The sequence below is a fragment of the Annulohypoxylon truncatum genome (genome assembly GCF_022578515.1).
Source record: "Annulohypoxylon truncatum strain CBS 140777 unplaced genomic scaffold F4807scaffold_5, whole genome shotgun sequence".
NCBI classification, from domain to species: Eukaryota; Fungi; Ascomycota; class Sordariomycetes; order Xylariales; family Hypoxylaceae; genus Annulohypoxylon; species Annulohypoxylon truncatum.
The window spans coordinates 559908-576472 of NW_025953791.1; the positions used below are offsets into that span (position 1 = coordinate 559908).

At 49.5% G+C, this 16565-nt stretch overlaps 4 protein-coding genes across 4 annotated transcripts; 3 read left to right on the forward strand and 1 right to left on the reverse strand.

The window, feature by feature from the left end:
• Positions 1-2010: 2010 nt before the first annotated feature.
• F4807DRAFT_308232 (Pkinase-domain-containing protein) lies at positions 2011-5361 on the forward strand. Its single transcript, XM_047995013.1, has 3 exons — positions 2011-4542; positions 4596-4695; positions 4747-5361. Exons 1-3 carry the CDS (start codon positions 2509-2511, stop codon positions 5154-5156), a joined length of 2544 nt encoding a protein of 847 aa, XP_047857527.1. The 5' UTR covers positions 2011-2508; the 3' UTR covers positions 5157-5361.
• A 1525-nt stretch (positions 5362-6886) lies between these two features.
• F4807DRAFT_457094 (P-loop containing nucleoside triphosphate hydrolase protein) lies at positions 6887-9140 on the forward strand (the record flags this gene model as incomplete). Its single annotated transcript, XM_048000987.1, has 2 exons — positions 6887-8346; positions 8480-9140. 2 exons carry the CDS (start codon positions 6887-6889, stop codon positions 9138-9140), a joined length of 2121 nt encoding a protein of 706 aa, XP_047857528.1.
• Positions 9141-9477: 337 nt separating this feature from the next.
• On the reverse strand, positions 9478-11434 carry F4807DRAFT_412556 (uncharacterized protein). The gene is made up of 4 exons (XM_047996787.1): positions 10931-11434; positions 10695-10875; positions 10310-10578; positions 9478-10257 (listed from the first exon to the last, which is right to left on the reverse strand). The coding sequence occupies exons 1-4, from the start codon at positions 11036-11038 to the stop codon at positions 9799-9801; spliced, it is 1017 nt and encodes a 338-aa protein (XP_047857529.1). The 5' UTR covers positions 11039-11434; the 3' UTR covers positions 9478-9798.
• A 904-nt stretch (positions 11435-12338) lies between these two features.
• F4807DRAFT_412558 (TPR-like protein) lies at positions 12339-16553 on the forward strand. Its single transcript, XM_047996788.1, has 2 exons — positions 12339-15320; positions 15373-16553. The coding sequence occupies exons 1-2, from the start codon at positions 12687-12689 to the stop codon at positions 16426-16428; spliced, it is 3690 nt and encodes a 1229-aa protein (XP_047857530.1). The 5' UTR covers positions 12339-12686; the 3' UTR covers positions 16429-16553.
• The last annotated feature ends 12 nt before the right edge of the window (positions 16554-16565 follow it).

Below are 16565 nucleotides of genomic sequence, written 5' to 3' on the forward strand. Positions count from 1 at the left end.
TGACTAGTTAAAACTTATAAATGGCGTTTCGATGACCATTTCCGGGGGGCTTATAGCCTTGTAGGATGCATTCATGTGTTTCGTATAATACATACCTTGGTAGGTAGGTATGTTACAGTGGCTGAGGAATTTCATCGTCGTCATCGAAGAAATGTTCCATCCATCTGAGCCGCTCCCAACCCGATGGGTGTTTCGCGAGAACCTTGCGTGCTGCACATGAATTCCACCCTGTATATGTATGTACGCGAGGGAAATCTGGGCTTGTTCTGCTCAGCGCACAGAGGATCAACCGTCACGACCCGTGACACTCGGAACTACCGAGAAGTCGTCGGCTGGAAGAGAAACGAGATCAGGCTTGCCCCAAAACACACCTTCTATCTTGGCTACTATGTAATCTGCCTTGACGTAGCAGAGGATCGCGATTCGTTACTACGTACGTACTCATTTAATACCCGATTCGGTGAGTGGTCGTTGTTTCGTGCATCTGAATAAACGAAGGTTACTATACATGGAATCCATCTAGAGTATCTTGACTATGATTCCATTGGTGACTTGTTCGCGCCGGCTACGCATGTGTCGGGATCCCACAGGCGGGTAAAGCCTTGGAGACGCACGGCGGGCCGCGGGGCGTGGTTCATTATTATTTGTCTTAAGAGATATTCTCATAGTCTCTTGCTGTCGGGATAGAGGGGTCTCAAATACGGCCTTTCATGAAACGATAAGACCACCGACTCGGATCTTTCGATGATAACTTGTTTTGCGGTCCAGGAAGTGCCCAGTGTTCACCCCTGATTATACTAGGCACTTGGTAGGTAACGTGATAGATCGGGTTATACATCGTATATCCGAGGCCACCTGAAGTTATAAGGGAAGTAAAAGTTCCAATTGTTCAATAAGGAATACGTAGTAGCGATAGGGGAAGTATGATTCCATCCAATTCATCCAAAGAGGAATGGCAAACTTTTCGCCTTGGAGAACAAGTTGTAGGGACCTGAGAGGATCGTCATTTGTTTTAGACTAGCGTTTCCCCAATCCAAGGTGGCCGTCTTCAATAACGTTGAAACCGCTAAGGACGTACCCATATACCTTCTTAGTCCCTGCCTGTCCCTGCCTGTCCCTGCCAGTCCTTGCCTGAGAGGGTCCGCTTCGCCGAGAAATAGAGTTAAATCGTCTTAGTTGATAGGTCGGATTATATGGATTATATGTACACGATACATGGAAGCTCCTGCAGTTTTAGGGGAGACCCTTCCAACGCCAATCAATCATTTAATTCCTGGAAGTACCTTGGTAAAAGAACCCACCCCCCTTCCAATTGATGGGACAATATGGATTGAAGGTACCTATGTATTTGTACCTGTATTCGCTGTACCTTACCTACCCCTTTCTGCCCTTTCTACCCTTCTTGTCCACCTATGCCTGCCCATGCTAGTAGCCCCATGCTTGCCAATGCTTGCTGACTGCACATCCAATGTCTTACTTTTCTCTCTTATCACTCCTCCTTCAAAGCCTTAACCGTTGCTTGTTCACACGCACATACATTACAATAGACACATCCCATATCTCCCCAATCAGTCCAGCGTAATAGGGGGATTTGAGTCATTATCGAAGAACACGATAGTCTACTAATTGCGATTGCTATGCTTCCTCGTTCGATTGCTTAACCCAGAAGTAAACCAAACCGGCTTATAAATACGAGTAGGAGCGTGAAAAAGAACGAAGCCCCGACATTTCGATACCGCATTGATGCTTGGGTTTCGGATGTGAAGTCGAGCCGCTCGTTTGTCTCTTTTCTTACCCGACCAACCGACTCCCTTTGGAATCGACTTCAAGACAGCGTCTCCACGCACTCGAAGTCGACTAATCTTCCCTTCTCTTTGCGGATCTTACAATCCATATCAACTTTGGAATTCGAGAAAACTGCGCTTAATGTTTGAACTGGTTCCATTCTTTCTCACCGCACTTCTAATCTCTCTTGGTCCCCATCGGGGTGAGTTAGCCGAACCCCTCAGCCGCGTATTAGATTGAAATACACTAGAATAAGGGGTCCCGATCTTTGGGACTGAGTCTAGTACATACTAACAACGTGGCGCTCTACTCTAGCCTTGATTTCAAACAAAGCCTCGCAAGATAGGCGCTCCTCGCATTACCCTTAAAGACGTTGCGGACGAAGGCTTCGATTTTCCGCCCAGCAGAAGTGCTACGATAACTACCTAATTTCTTCATCCTTGCCTACTATGGCGGCACCGAACGGGTAAGTCTATCGATTAATTAGAGTACAATAAACCCAACCGTCTCGATCGCTTGTCCTCAACGGCCTCCAACGCTCTCGATATCGCAAGCGGGGAAACTCGGACTTCATAGTCTACCAGTTCAATTCTGCGTCGAATGAGTATCGCCTAATTGTATCGACACGGGAGTCTGTCTTTGACCTTACATACCTAATGATCCTCAGAACATTTTAACTAATTATGACAATATAACAGAAGCGTTTATACTACCGGCCAGTTTATGAATCCCGGCCCGGCCCCGCGACCGCCAATGGACCGCCCACGCCTCAATCTCACCCCCAGCACTAATTACCCCGGAAGTATGAATTCTAGTATGACGAACGTGGTTTCGTCGCCTATTACGCGTACTGCCACTTCCACATACACGGGCTCTACTATTTCCTTACCGCTCGCCCGCGAGCGATCCAACCAGACAGATGGCATGGGAGGTGTCGCGGTCATAAAAGAGGGTTGGGCGCAGGTGAAGGAGAGCAGGAACTTCATCCAACCGTGGAAGCAAAAATATCTTATTCTGCGCAAGGAAGCGCTTGATTTCCACAAGACCGAGGGTGGAAAGGTTTCTTACACTCTATTCCTAAAGGACGTCTTGAACGTCGGACGAGTCGAGGCCGCGGGTACTATCTTTGAGATCAAGAGGCACGCGCAGGGGTCATCTAATAGCCCCGGAGATGATGATGGTTCAATTAGAACTTTACACATCAAGGTCAAGAGTGATGATGATCTCTATGACTGGATTGACCTTCTCTATGGTCGCTGTCCTACTATGGGTGGGGTGAGCAACCCGACCAACTTTTCTCATGCAGTACACGTTGGCTTTGATCCACAGACAGGCCAATTCGTAGGGTTGCCGCCCGAATGGTCGAAGTTGTTGAACTCTTCCGCCATCACTAAGGAAGATTACGAGCGCAACCCCCAGGCTGTGTTCGAGGTTTTGGATTTCTACTCGGATCTCACTAAGAGAGCCGAGAATCCCCAGCAATATCCAAGCCTTACTCCAACTCCTCCCGCTGCCGCTCAGCAGAACAAGCAACTTGGATATGGCGGCGGCGGCGGCGCTTCTGTCGCACCACCCCGTCCAATGCCACCTTCGCAGCGCAGCTACAGTAACATGTCACAGCAGCAAGGCACCCCTCCGCCTCGACCGAACCCTCCGGAGATGTCGCAAAGACCACCTGTGCAGAGTGTTGGAGGTAGCTATGGCCCGTCTCCTGATGCGGCGCGCGAAGAGCAACGTAAGAAGCAACTAGAATTACAGAGACAGCGCGAAATTGAGGAGCAGAACCGACGTGATCTAGAGGCCTACAATGCTTCTATTCCTCAAAAGAAGGTGCCCATGGCCCAACAAGAGATTGGTGGCGGTGGATATGGGAACTCAGGCTCGCAAGATCGCTACAATCCTAGTCGAGCAGCACCTCCGGCGCCTAAGCCAAACAACCAGCAAGTCAACGGCCTTCGCGCCCAGCGGCCTGCTCCGCCAGCACCTAACTCGGGCTCTGCTTCTGCTAGCAGACCTCCACTCTCCTCTCAAACCAGTTCAAGCTCCGTTCCGACCTCACGCGATCCCCAGTCCAACCAGGCGCAACGAATGCCCCCGCGGAATGACCAACAAGCACGATACCAGAATAACGCCAATAACCCACAACAACGGGCGAATGGTCAACCTCAGAACCCGGCGATGGCACGCATGCCCGCTCCTGTCAAGCCTCTTAATGTACCGGCGAAGCCTAGTCAGACTCAGCAGAACGACGGTGTGAAGGCTGCGGAAGCTGCCTTGACAGCCAAGCCATCGCCGTCGGAGAGGAAGCAGGATGTTCGCATGTCCACCATGTCCGAAAAGGAGGTCATGCAAAAGCTGATTGAGGTTGTTTCGAAGGATGACCCTAATCTGTCATACTCGAAGCAAAAGAAGATTGGACAGGGTGCTTCCGGTTCAGTCTATGTGGCCAAGGTTAAGGAGGGCGCAGTGTCTGCGGTGGCCCGAGAGGTTCTCCGTTCCCAAGGAACTAGGGCTCAAGTTGCTATTAAGCAGATGGATCTGGCACATCAGCCGCGCAAGGAGCTTATCGTCAACGAGATTATGGTCATGAAGGACAGCAAGCACCGAAACATTGTCAACTTTCTCGACGCTTTCCTACGCAACAACAACGCCGAATTATGGGTGGTCATGGAGTACATGGAGGGTGGTGCTTTGACAGATGTCATTGACAACAACCCAGTCATTACTGAGGAACAGATCTCGACGATCTGCCTTGAGGTAGGCGCACTGAAGTATTCGATCATTTTTCACATTGCTGACATCATATCTAGACTTGCTGCGGGTTGCAACACCTACACTCTCAGAACATTATCCATCGTGATATCAAGAGCGATAACGTTCTTCTAGACGCTCGCGGAAACGTGAAGATCAGTAAGTGTCGGAACCAATAGTATGAGTAATAAATCACTAACATAATATCAGCCGATTTTGGTTTCTGCGCGAAACTTACCGAGACTAAATCCAAACGAGCAACTATGGTCGGAACTCCTTACTGGATGGCTCCTGAGGTCGTCAAGCAGAAGGAATACGGCCCGAAGGTTGACATTTGGTCGCTCGGAATTATGGCCATTGAGATGATCGAATCCGAGCCGCCATACCTTAACGAAGAGCCTCTGAAGGCTCTCTACCTTATCGCAACCAACGGCACCCCGCGCCTGAAGAAGCCGGAAAAGCTGAGCAAGGAGCTCAAGGCTTTCCTATCGGTCTGCTTGTGTGTCGACGTTAAGAGTCGTGCTTCGGCGGATGAGCTGTTGCAGCACGATTTCTTGAAGCATGGTTGCCCACTCGGAAGCCTCTCCGAACTACTTGCATTCAGGAGGAACGCTAAATAGAGGCGTAGTTAATAACGATACCCTATTCCTTAATTGCATCCCTTCGACCAGAGGATAACCCGAGCCATGAAAGATGATGAGTTGAGCGGCTGCTCGTCGAACCCCATATACACCCCGGAGGCAGCGGTCTTTGGGAGGTTCCAATTCATCTGGGTCATAAAATTTGCATGAAAGAGTTGGTCGCTATTTGAAACACATAGATGGGGCTTTCACTTAATATGCTATGGATATGCGGCGCATTCATTCAGTAAAAGGCTGCGCGTATTACCGGGCGTCGTGACGCGGATGTGTTACGAGGTCACTCCAATAAAGATACGAATAACTCATCTGGGTTCATAGCAATGGCTGGTTGCATAGAAAAGAGTGCGGTGGCGTGATCGTAGCCGAGGGGAGTTGGAAGCTTTAACTTCTAGAGGCGAATGAGGTTTTGAAGGCCGATTTTGCAAGCCTTGGCGTGCGGCGAAGATGATACGTAATCCGACAATATAGATATGCGAATCGAACCAAATATATCCATTCCCAAATATCTTGATCTGGGCTGAAGCTTTGCCAGATATCCACCTACTTGTGAAGTAGGCATAGAGGGGCTAAGCTGCGAGCAATGTATGCGTATATCCAATATTTGAATACCTAGCGATATCTACGCCCTTTGCGATTTGCTCTGACTTGGCTTGGTCGTTAATCGTTGGGTGAACATACTTACACAATTGTATGTATGTTTATCAACATCTCGCATACACGAAAATGAGATCGGTATAATTGGTTACTCCTTAGCCAAAGTTGCCGTTTTCTTTGACTTTCTTCCTACGTGGCCGCCAATGAGTATTTGAATATTGTATGAATGAATGTACGTGGCCCCCTCCATGCTCACAACTTATTCTGATAGAAATACACATATAATGCTACAAGCGCGTGTGGGTATGAAATCCACGGACTCATAACTGCGGAGTATCTAAGCGGAATATTTATTGGTATAGCGGACCGTTACTAGTCACTGACCGAATAGGAGGCCCTGGTCTGTGTTATATTTCTATTGGACCTCTCACGAACAAGGTAGTATTTCGAGTTTATTGCCTTACATCCGACTTGACCTACATGGAACACAAGCATCCATGATCTTCCAGCCTCGCCAGCGAATATTCTTCATGATCGCCCATACTGGCATAGCTCTGCTTACCCCCGTTCAGCGCAAGGCGCATTCGCTAGCGGCATGCCACAATGCTGTATTTCGCATCAGACCGCTCGTCGAATGCAGCAGGCTAGGCGTTTTTTTTAATAGCCCATGCCTCTTCAAGTCGTCTGACTGGCTGCCTTAAGTGACCCTCGAGCGAATTTCTAGTTGGAGGATTCGAAAATCATGTTACGATAGCTGCAGCCTGCGTCCGTTCTCTGCCGGGTTACTTTACTACTCGATGACTCTCGTTAAATGTTGACTCAGCCGACCTACTTCTTTTGAAGTTACTAGCTATATCTACTAATACTGTTAATCTTGTTTTTTGTTTTGGCCATTGACGCATTTTAACCTTCTATTCTCTTCTCATTTTTTGAATCATTCATTTTAGTTTTTATATTTAAGCGTCGTAGATTCTGCCGCCACTTTTACCCTCAATTGCTCAATTCCCTAGGTGGCCCGAAAGCTATACCTACCCAGGAACTTACATATCTACGCATTCTTGATGAGCGCCTGTATAGAACTCGCGCATGAGCTTCGTCTAACACCCCGTTCCAAAATGACGATAGCGAAGGTAAACCGCGCCATCTCGCACCTGACGCGGCGTCTCAAAGGCGGCCTCAAACCCAGACGCAGCAGCGGCAATAAGGCCAAGGACAGCCTGAAAACGAACACGTCGTCAAGCATATCGACGGCGGCGAGGGACGAGACGATGAAATGCGAGGTCAAGCACCTGGACTTACTATGGGACGACCGCGACGAGCAGTACTACAAGGAGCGCAAGGACGAGGTCAAGAAGCCGAAGCAGAAGGACTGGTGGCGGCTCTTCGCCTTCTGCCTCGTCCGGGTGTACTGCGACGACAACGAGGAGCTCGACACGACGCGGCTGTACGTCAACGCGGAGCCGCTGCGCCGCCTCCTGAGGGACGTCATCGGCGATTATCCAGATGACCCGGTCAACGTCGACGACGTCCAGATCGAGAGCCCGTATTACTCGCTGTTCTACTACCGCGCGGAGCTCGAGGCGCAGGGTAGCGCCAGGTTCAAGGAGGACGAGGAGTCGGCCGCGCAGCTAAGGCTGCTGATGCACTGGATCCGGACGCACTTCGAGGCCGAGATCGCGGCGCACGAGAGGTGCGTCAGGGAGCTGAGGGCGATTTCGTACGAGCACTTGTGGACGCTGTTCCGGCCGGGGGCCATTATCCACGCGAAAGTGCTGAACCAGCACCGCGCTTTTCGTGTTCATAGCTGCTGGTACGAGAACGGCGGCGGCGGCGACACGCCGATCCTGAATATCTGGGCCGACTTTGTGGATTTCGACGGCGAGAAGCTGGGCACGAGGAAGGCGGAGCTGTTTATCGCAAAGTACGCGGGGACTCGCCAGTTAAGGGAGCTGGCGACTATGCCGCTGGACTTGGTGGAGGACGGGGACGCAATTCGCGAAAGCTTGGTTGAGAGGGGGAGGAAGTTCGAGAGTTTTGTTGGTCAGCACTTTAAGCAGTACGAGGGCCTCGCGCTGAAGAAGACGGAGCAGGGGTATGCGCGGATTAATGTTAAGGGTAGGGTTATGATCGATTGCGAGACGTACCACCGGCTCGAGGCCAATGATACTTTTGACGTTACCGAGTTTGGGGGTCGGGGTGGCGGGAGTGGCGGTGGTGTGGGCGGTGCGAGAGGTGCGAGTAATGGTGTTATACACGTGCGAGGAGGGAAGCGGAAGACGGTGAATGCGGTGGGGTTCGTGGCCGAGAAGCGCGCGTTCGAGAAGTTGTCCGACGAGGATGCGTTGATCGCTAATGCGACGGTCAGGGGGTACGCGTTCGCCGTCAAGCAGTTCCTCGAGTTCTTTGTGGATAAGGTGGCTCCGATCGAATGGAACGAGAGGTGTTTCGACGACCTGGTGCTCGATCAGGATACGAAGAAAACGGTACAGGCGGTGGTGTCGTCGCACTCGAGTAGTCGGGAAGGGTTCGATGATATTGTGAAAGGAAAGGGGCAGGGACTTGTGTGTGTGCTGCAGTACGTATTCCCCGAAATTTGCGATTCCCAAGTCTTTCCACTCGGGATTTTTCTAAGGTCCCCCTATTCACCGGAATAAAAATCAGGTGAACCCCCTATTTTGAAAAAATTACTAATTCCGACTTATGAGCAGCGGCCCCCCAGGCGTCGGCAAAACGTTAACCGCCGAATGCGTCGCCGAATACGTCAAGCGGCCCCTATACATGGTATCTTCGGGCGACTTAGGGGTGTCGAGCGGGCACCTGGACCTGAACCTGTCGCGGATCATGGACCTGGCGTCGACGTGGAAGGCGGTGCTGCTGATCGACGAGGCGGACGTGTTCCTGGAGCGGCGGTCGCTGCACGACGTGCACCGCAACGCCATGGTCAGCGTGTTCCTGCGCGCGCTCGAGTACTACGGCGGCATCCTGTTCCTGACGACGAACCGCGTCGGCACCTTCGACGACGGCTTCAAGTCCCGCATCCACGTGCCCATCCGCTACACCGACCTCGGCTTCGCGTCCCGCCTGCGCGTCTGGCGCACCCTCTGCGGCCGCGTGCCCGGTGGCGTCGACATCGACGAGAGGGGGCTCGAGAGCCTCGCCAGGCACGAGATGAACGGCCGTCAGATCAAGAATATCATCAAAGCCGCAGAGAGCCTCGCCGCGTTCGACGGCGTGAAGGTGGATCTGAAGCAGATGGAACAGGTGGCGCGGATACAGAACGCGTTCGAGAAAGATTTGACGAGTGTTGGAGGCGTGGATTACACGGCGCCGGGACAGTCGAAGGGGGATGGGTTTAACATGTTCCTTTAAGGTGTTAGGGTATATATAGTACCTAGTGATGATATGGGTTTAAGCATTGGGTGGTGGAAAGAGGGGAAAAGGGGTTGACGGCGTTAGATATGGGTGCGACGCATGGTGGGCCTCCTAGCATCAACTATCAAAATACCATATAGTAGCATATAGCGACAACTGTAGAAAAGCAATGCATTGTTGTTTTCCAACAATATGCCCTTTACGAGAAATCAGTGATGCTCTTATGAAATTAGGGGAGGGAGGGGTGGAATTCGTCTTGCAGGGCGTAATCCCCTCCTTCTCCAGGCTAGAGTGATGCATGACAGGAACGATACCGAACTAGTGAAATTAGAGAGGAGCTATGGAGAGAAAGCCTAGTCCAAGATTCTAGAATTAGCTTTGTATGAACAAACAGATAGGAGCTCTCTTGATTTTCGTTAAGATCGTGAGAGGAGAGAATGATATGATTATGCTAACTATGTACCTGTTTCACATAGGGAGAATGTCCGTATTGAAACAAACACGATTCCGTGTTACGCAGTTGCTCGGCCGATTAAACCTCCATTTGTCAGCAATCGCGTCTTACAATGGATATCTACTCAGAATTGTCGTGTATTGTGCTGTTGGTATCACAATCATCTCCGTCAATTCCTCAGGTTCAATGGTCTCGAAAATCTTAATGACAGACATCCCAACTACCGTTTATGACACGGGACTGGTGCCAATCTGTGAGTCGAGCGACGGTGGTCGAGTCGGTATCGTGGCTCGTCTTGACAAACACCGTCTCGTACGGATGGATGTTATCCTGCTGGCCAAAAGCAACGTCTTTAGCTGAGCCCTTGGCGCAAATTTCCTCGTGGTATTCGATCCTTGGGAACGATGGCATTAGGATATCAACTTTGTAACCTGCGGACATGATCATCCTTGTAGCCTCAATTTCACTGTAGACAACCTCTTTCGTCTTGCTGGAGAGACCTCCTGAAGCAACTACTTGATCCTGATTTTCGTTTAGTGTATCAGACACTGATGAACCTTTGGGTGGATCTAGAAGGAGTTCCATGCCAATCGTGTCTGTAGCCCAAACCATCGACTCAATATGGAAGGAAGGCAAACAAGTTACCTTCATACCAACAAGCTAGAAAAGCTATATCAGCAAGGCCCGGTTTTCAAAAGCACAGAGAATTTACCTTGATTTCTTCAGTGATTCGATCTATGAATACATCACTCCAGCAGCTCCTGCTCCAGAATGGCATGAAAGGTCCCCGAACTTCGGCATTAAGCATGATGAATCGGTTGTACTTCTTCCACAGCCCATCCTTTCGCAGCACCTCGCTATGCGCTGTTAGATACGAGCATTCATTTGATCGCGAAACAACTTGAATGTTGGTCCTGTCGGGGATCAAATTGGCGGCATCTGTGGGTCCATTGAGAATGAAAATGAAATCAGCAGCACCATCTATGGCCAACGCAGTTAGTAATTGCCAGCCTCAGAGTTTGGGTACAACTTATTCTCCTGATATGCATACGTAGTATATATGATTAGTGGGCTTGCTATATATAAGGACTACTTACGTAAACCGTTACTAAGAAAAAATATCAAGTTCATCCGAGCATTCGGAGATTCGGTGTACACGTAGGTGAAGAGCGGCCTGGTCGAATTCTTAAGACCGATATTATCGTGATCAGCCGGCGTAGGTATGGGAAGAACCGAAGGACTGATTTCCGTCGTGGTAGGTATTATATTGACGTGAGCCTTTTTATGTTAGTCTGCTTTGGTATATGCTATATGTCTGGAGTATGCAACATACAGCATCAGCATGACCCTTCTCATAGGAGAATTTCACGAACCCATAGAGGCCAGTGAAGAGGATGAATATGATAGTGATCAAAGTAGGGGTCACGGCGTCTTTAGCCATATTGTCTGCTTATTTCCTCGTATTACAAGATAGAAGGGAAAGTAGTGGTTAGGGAGACACCAGATGATGAATAACCACGTCAACTGAGACGAAGGGAAATATACGAGTCCTAATGGAGTTAGACATGGGACAAGGTAGAGGAGATCATGTAATTTGAGAAATTAAAGATTGAGATGATTTTTTTGACTGTGGGAAAAAGGACAAGAGCACTCGAGGTGGTTTAGGGGTCATAATTATAAGACCATCATGGAAGTAAAGGTGGAACGAGGATTGCAGGACGAGGTTTCTGTTCCTGGTTCCTCTTAAACCTAAACAAACAGTTTACCTGTTCAAGTAACACTGAAGCGGATCTGGTGGAGACTGGAGTTCTTGAAACACAGCTGACAATTCGTACTTGACTCGGAAGTCCGATATGTCTAGGTAGTATGTCGGTGCGCGGATCCGGGTCCGGATCCGATGTACAACCCGGCACCGTTTACGGGAACACTCAACGATGGTCCACGGTAAGTTTCACATATGTACTGATAATGGATCATGATCCTACATCCTGAAGGGTGAATATTGAATTAATATACTCAAATTGTAGTTCTGGAACAGCATAATAATACTCAAGTCTCATGTACCAAATACGCAGGTATAAAAAAGATGATGTGATTCAACCATGACTTGAGTTAGTTTGATTTAAATGGGTAAATAGCTCAATATCAATAAAACAAAGTTTATCTTGGAGGCAGCATTTGATGATTGTAAGGAAAAAGAGGGAAGCTCATTCCCATTTTGAATAATGAATAATTGAAGTTTAATAATCATGCCGTCCACATGCACGTTAACATTACCAGTCCCAAAACGCGTTCTGATTGGACATCATCTCTAGAGAGCCCTTGCCGTTTGTACTTGGATACCTAGGTCCCTACCTAAGGTTGTTACTCAATCTGCTCAATCCATTTCAGTTAGTTATACAAATCTCCAAGGTTAAACCATCTGTAATATTGCCTACTAGGTGAAGTAGATTTGCTAGAAATGTATCTCACTTCGTCGTGATACTATGGATGAATGTGAAGAACGTTTAAAAAATGTTCCCTGAGCGCGAACTTATACGTACTTATCGTAATCTTATCGGTTACCAGCGCTTTAGTGGACCTCTCTGAAGCTGTCAAGGCAGCTTAATGCTTGTCAAGCAGTGACCAATAATATATCCCTGTTAAAATGTTCACGCTAGTCAGTTTCAGGGTGGTATTTGGAAGCAGTAAGCTTATGGGTGGGTCCCGGGTACCTTCCATTCTTTCAGTATCTTGTCAGCCTCATCCGCAAAATACTCAAGCCTTGCACCTTCCTGGCAGTGTCATTGACAAGCATACCGCGACTTCCATTTCTATACTATTCATTTTGTGCATGTCACTTTGGAAACGTCTTCTCCCTCAACGATTTCCAAAAGTTTCTTTTTGATCATGCCTTCTGCTGGAGATGATCTTTAACGTCTCCAACCACAAGGCTTATTTTTGACCTCGACGCGCATCGCGCTTGTCATCTAAGCTACACTTCACCCTTCATTAACAACATCACCGAATCTGCACGGTCGCATTAACCTGCATTAACCCGCATTAACCTCATCAAATCCGTCTATCTTTATTACCTACACACTTCCACTATGTCGGCGACGCGAAACGGCCATGCGAATGGCGGCGACAATGGCGACTCGGTTCCCGCGCCGATAAGCAAGCGATTCGCCGACATCCCTAGCGCCATCGACATTCCCGTGCAAGGAGACCAAGAAGATGAGGCCGTCGAGATTGACTTGGAGGACCTGGTGGACGATCCGACCGAACTCTGCACCTTATTCGAGAATGAACAAGCTGCCCGCACTTATTGGATGACGGTTTCTCTTGCATATGCGAAGCAGAAGAAGATTGACCATGCCATCGAGATGCTCAACCGTGGCGGCAACGCCATGCAAGACAACAACCCCAAAGAGAAACTCAGCATAATCACATGTTTGTGTTGGATGTATCTTTGGAAAAGTCGGGAAGCTCCTCGTGTTCTACCCGACGGCGATGTCCAAACCGAAGCCAAGACGAAGGACTTTTACCTTCAATTAGCCACCTCTTCCCTCAATGACGCATCACGCATAAACCCGGCATTCCCACCTCTATTTCTGGCCCGCGGTGTACTGCAGCTTCTTAAGGCGTCGCTACAGACGCCCTCTAAAAACCCCGGGGTTGGCCGCGAAGGGGATAGGGCTGGCCATGAAAAAGATAAGGCTGATCTCCTGAAGAGCGCCTTGAAGGCTTTCGACCAAGCGAGTAAGGTTTCACAGGGCAAGAACATGTTGGCTTCACTTGGAAGAGCAAGAGCCCTATTTGGCCTGGGCAACTACAAGGAGTCCCTGGAGGTTTATCAGAGTGTTTTGAGGAAGATGCCTGATTTGGTAGATCCGGACCCCCGAATTGGTATCGGATGTTGCCTATGGCAGCTCAGATACAAGGATGATGCGAAGCAAGCCTGGGAGCGAAGTCTAGAAATCAACCCAGAGTCGAAGGCGGCCAACATCCTCCTAGGTTTGTACTACCTAGACGCTAGCAGTCGGGTCCCTACGAATAGCCCTGAGTTTATTAGACTGTACAAGAAGGCCATGAACGAGTATACACAGAAGTCCTTCAAGATCGACAAGAACCAACCGTTGACGTGCGCAACATTTGCCAGCTACTTCTTGTCGACGAAGAACCTCGCCTATGTAGACTCGCTCGCCAACAAGGCTATTCAGTTCACCGACGTTAACGCGATTGCAAGTGATGGCTGGTATCTTCTCGCCCGAAAAGAGCATTACAGTGGCAATTACGACATCGCCGCCGATTATTACCGCCGCGCTGACGAAGCTAGAGGTGGTCTCGATAGAGGCTATCTACCCGCCAAATTCGGTGTCGCCCAGCTCTCTGTTCTGAACAATGACCTGGGCGAGGCAAAGCTTCGTCTAGAGAAGATCATTCAATCTTCTAGCAAAAATGAACGGAACTACGAGGCCATGATTCTCTTGGGCACCCTGTACGCTGAAGAAGTATTCGCCAATCAGTATGTCACTCCTAAAGAGGATAAATCTGCAGAGATGCGGAAAGCCATAGAGTATCTGGAACATGCACGCACAGCTTGGAAAGACCCCAAGAAGAATCTAGCACCAGATTCCGCAATCTTGCTGAACTTGGCTCGCCTATACGAGAGTGATCACCCGGACAAGGCCCTTGAATGTCTTTTGCAGGTTGAACAGCTTGAATTAGATCAAATTCCTCCCTCAGAACACCCGACTGATACCGAGGACGAGTCAGCTCTGCGAAATGCGCTCCGGAAGAATCTTCCCCCTCAATTACTGAATAACATCGGTTGCTTCTACTCCCAGGCCGAGAAGCACGACCTAGCAAGCCAGATGTTTGAAGCTGCCTTGAGTTCGTGCATGCGAATTAGCGAAAAGGGTGAAGACACAGACACGGATTCTCTAGTTACCACTATCAGCTTCAATCTCGGCAGAAGCTACGAGTCACAGGGCCTTACGGATGAAGCAGTTGATGTGTACGAGAAGTTACTGATCCGGCACAACAACTATATAGATGCCAAGGCTCGACTGGCATATATCAAATTACGGAAGAATCCTAACAAGGAAGGTCCGGACGCTGTCGCGCAGCTACAACAAGAAAATTCGACTGATCTTGAAGTTCGTGCCTTGTATGGTTGGTACCTCGGCCGAGTGAGCTCTCGGAAAAGGTCAGGTAACGTCAATGAAGATCCAGAGTTGCGGCATTACAAGCACACTCTCCAACACCACGACAAGCATGACCGTTATGCACTTATCGGCATGGGCAATCTGTATATGATGGCTGCTCGTGAAATGCGTCGAGATACCGAGCAAGAGAAGCAAAAGCGATCAGCTGGATATACACGTGCCGTCGAGTTCTTTGACAAAGCGCTACAGCTAGATCCAAAGAATGCCCATGCCGCCCAGGGGATTGCTATTGCACTTGTTGAGGATAGGAAGGATTATAAATCAGCGCTTCCTATCTTCTTGAAGGTGCGTGAGACAATTAAGGATCCCAATGTTTATATCAACATTGGACACATCTATGCAGAACTGCGTCAATTCTCCAAAGCTATCGAGAGCTACGAGACCGCATTGTCAAAGGAGGGCAAACAAGACGATCCCGGTATCCTAGCATGTCTCGGGCGGACGTGGCTGAACAGAGGCAGACATGAGCGAAATCTAGACGCATACAAGAACGCTCTACATTTCGCAAGAGAGGTGAGAACAATGCGACGAGGCTCATGGCGTGCAAAACTAACGAGTCTCATAGGCCCTTCGAGTCTCTCCGGATCAGATCCACTTCAAGTTCAATGTCGCATTCGTTCAGGTTCAGCAAGTCCAGTACATAATTAATGTAGCCGAGACTCAACGCACCCTAGCTCAGCTTGAGGAAGCTTCGGAAGGCCTTGAGGCGGCTATTGTTGCCTTAGATGAGATCGCGACTCATCCACAACCCCCGTACCCTAAGGCGGATCTCGAGCAGCGAGCAAATATGGCTCGCAACACGCAACGCAAGCAGCTTGCGCGTCAAATTGAGCAGCAGAAAGAGTACGAAGAAAAGAACAAGGAGAAGCTAGCGGCTGCTCTAGAGCAGCGGCAGGCCGAAATGAAACGTCGTCAAGAGGAACGACAGAAAGCTCTTGATCAGGAGCGTGAGAGACAAGAGAAGATCCGCAAAGAGCGCGAGGAAATCGCGGCTCGTGATAGGGAACTAGCTGAGCAACGAGAGAAGGAAGATATGGAGCGGATGCAGGCCGATATGACTACAGATAGTGAGACAGGTGCAAAGGTCAGCCGAAAAGGAAAGGCTAAGGCGCGCGGCAAGGCCAAACCAAAGGGTCGTTCGCGAAAGAAGCAAGAGGCTGATGACGACGAGTCTGAAGAAGAACGCCAGCCGAAGAAGAAGCGAAAGCTCGCCACAAAGAAAGAGTCGAACACTAAATACAAATCTGCGGAGATTGTGGTCGACAGCTCCGATGATGATGATGCCCTAGATCGCGCTGACCAAGCCATCGAGCATCATCGCACTCCTGCTTCGGATGCTGACGACGTGTCGAGAGCCGATGAGAATGAGAACCGGATGGATGTGGACAATGCAGCTGGTCAGGACGAAGAGGAAGAAGAGGAGGTGACTACCACCCGCGCATCGGCTAGAAGCGGCCGCCGCGGCAGAGTTCTTGATGATAGTGACGAGGACGAAAATGAAGCCGGCGGTTCTGCAGAAGTCGAGGGGAACGAAGGATCGGGCGCTGACGATGGCGAAGCTGGCGCAGGTGCTGCAGACACGAGCATGGCAGACGCTGCGGATGACGACGAAGAGGAGTAACGCAGTCACTTTCCTGTACATTAAAAAAAAGGGCAAATTCGGCGTCACTGAGAGCTTGAGCTATTTCGGCAACACATGTACGCAAGACTTGCGTTGCTTAATAAGATAAGAATGAATTCCTCATGCTTTATCATGGT

Bases quoted from the DNA above. Each gene is read 5' to 3' on its own strand.
- F4807DRAFT_412558 (XM_047996788.1), top strand. From the start codon at position 12,687: ATGTCGGCGACGCGAAACGGCCATGCGAATGGCGGCGACAATGGCGAC. The intron at 15,321-15,372 runs GTGAGAACAATG...CGAGTCTCATAG, and splicing joins CTCTACATTTCGCAAGAGAG to GCCCTTCGAGTCTCTCCGGA.
- F4807DRAFT_308232 (XM_047995013.1), top strand. From the start codon at position 2,509: ATGAATCCCGGCCCGGCCCCGCGACCGCCAATGGACCGCCCACGCCTC. The intron at 4,543-4,595 runs GTAGGCGCACTG...CATCATATCTAG, and splicing joins TCTCGACGATCTGCCTTGAG to ACTTGCTGCGGGTTGCAACA. The intron at 4,696-4,746 runs GTAAGTGTCGGA...ACATAATATCAG, and splicing joins TCGCGGAAACGTGAAGATCA to CCGATTTTGGTTTCTGCGCG.
- F4807DRAFT_412556 (XM_047996787.1), bottom strand. From the start codon at position 11,038: ATGGCTAAAGACGCCGTGACCCCTACTTTGATCACTATCATATTCATC. The intron at 10,579-10,694 runs GTAAGTAGTCCT...CGTTGGCCATAG, and splicing joins TTTTCTTAGTAACGGTTTAC to ATGGTGCTGCTGATTTCATT. The intron at 10,258-10,309 runs GTAAATTCTCTG...TAGCTTTTCTAG, and splicing joins GAATCACTGAAGAAATCAAG to CTTGTTGGTATGAAGGTAAC.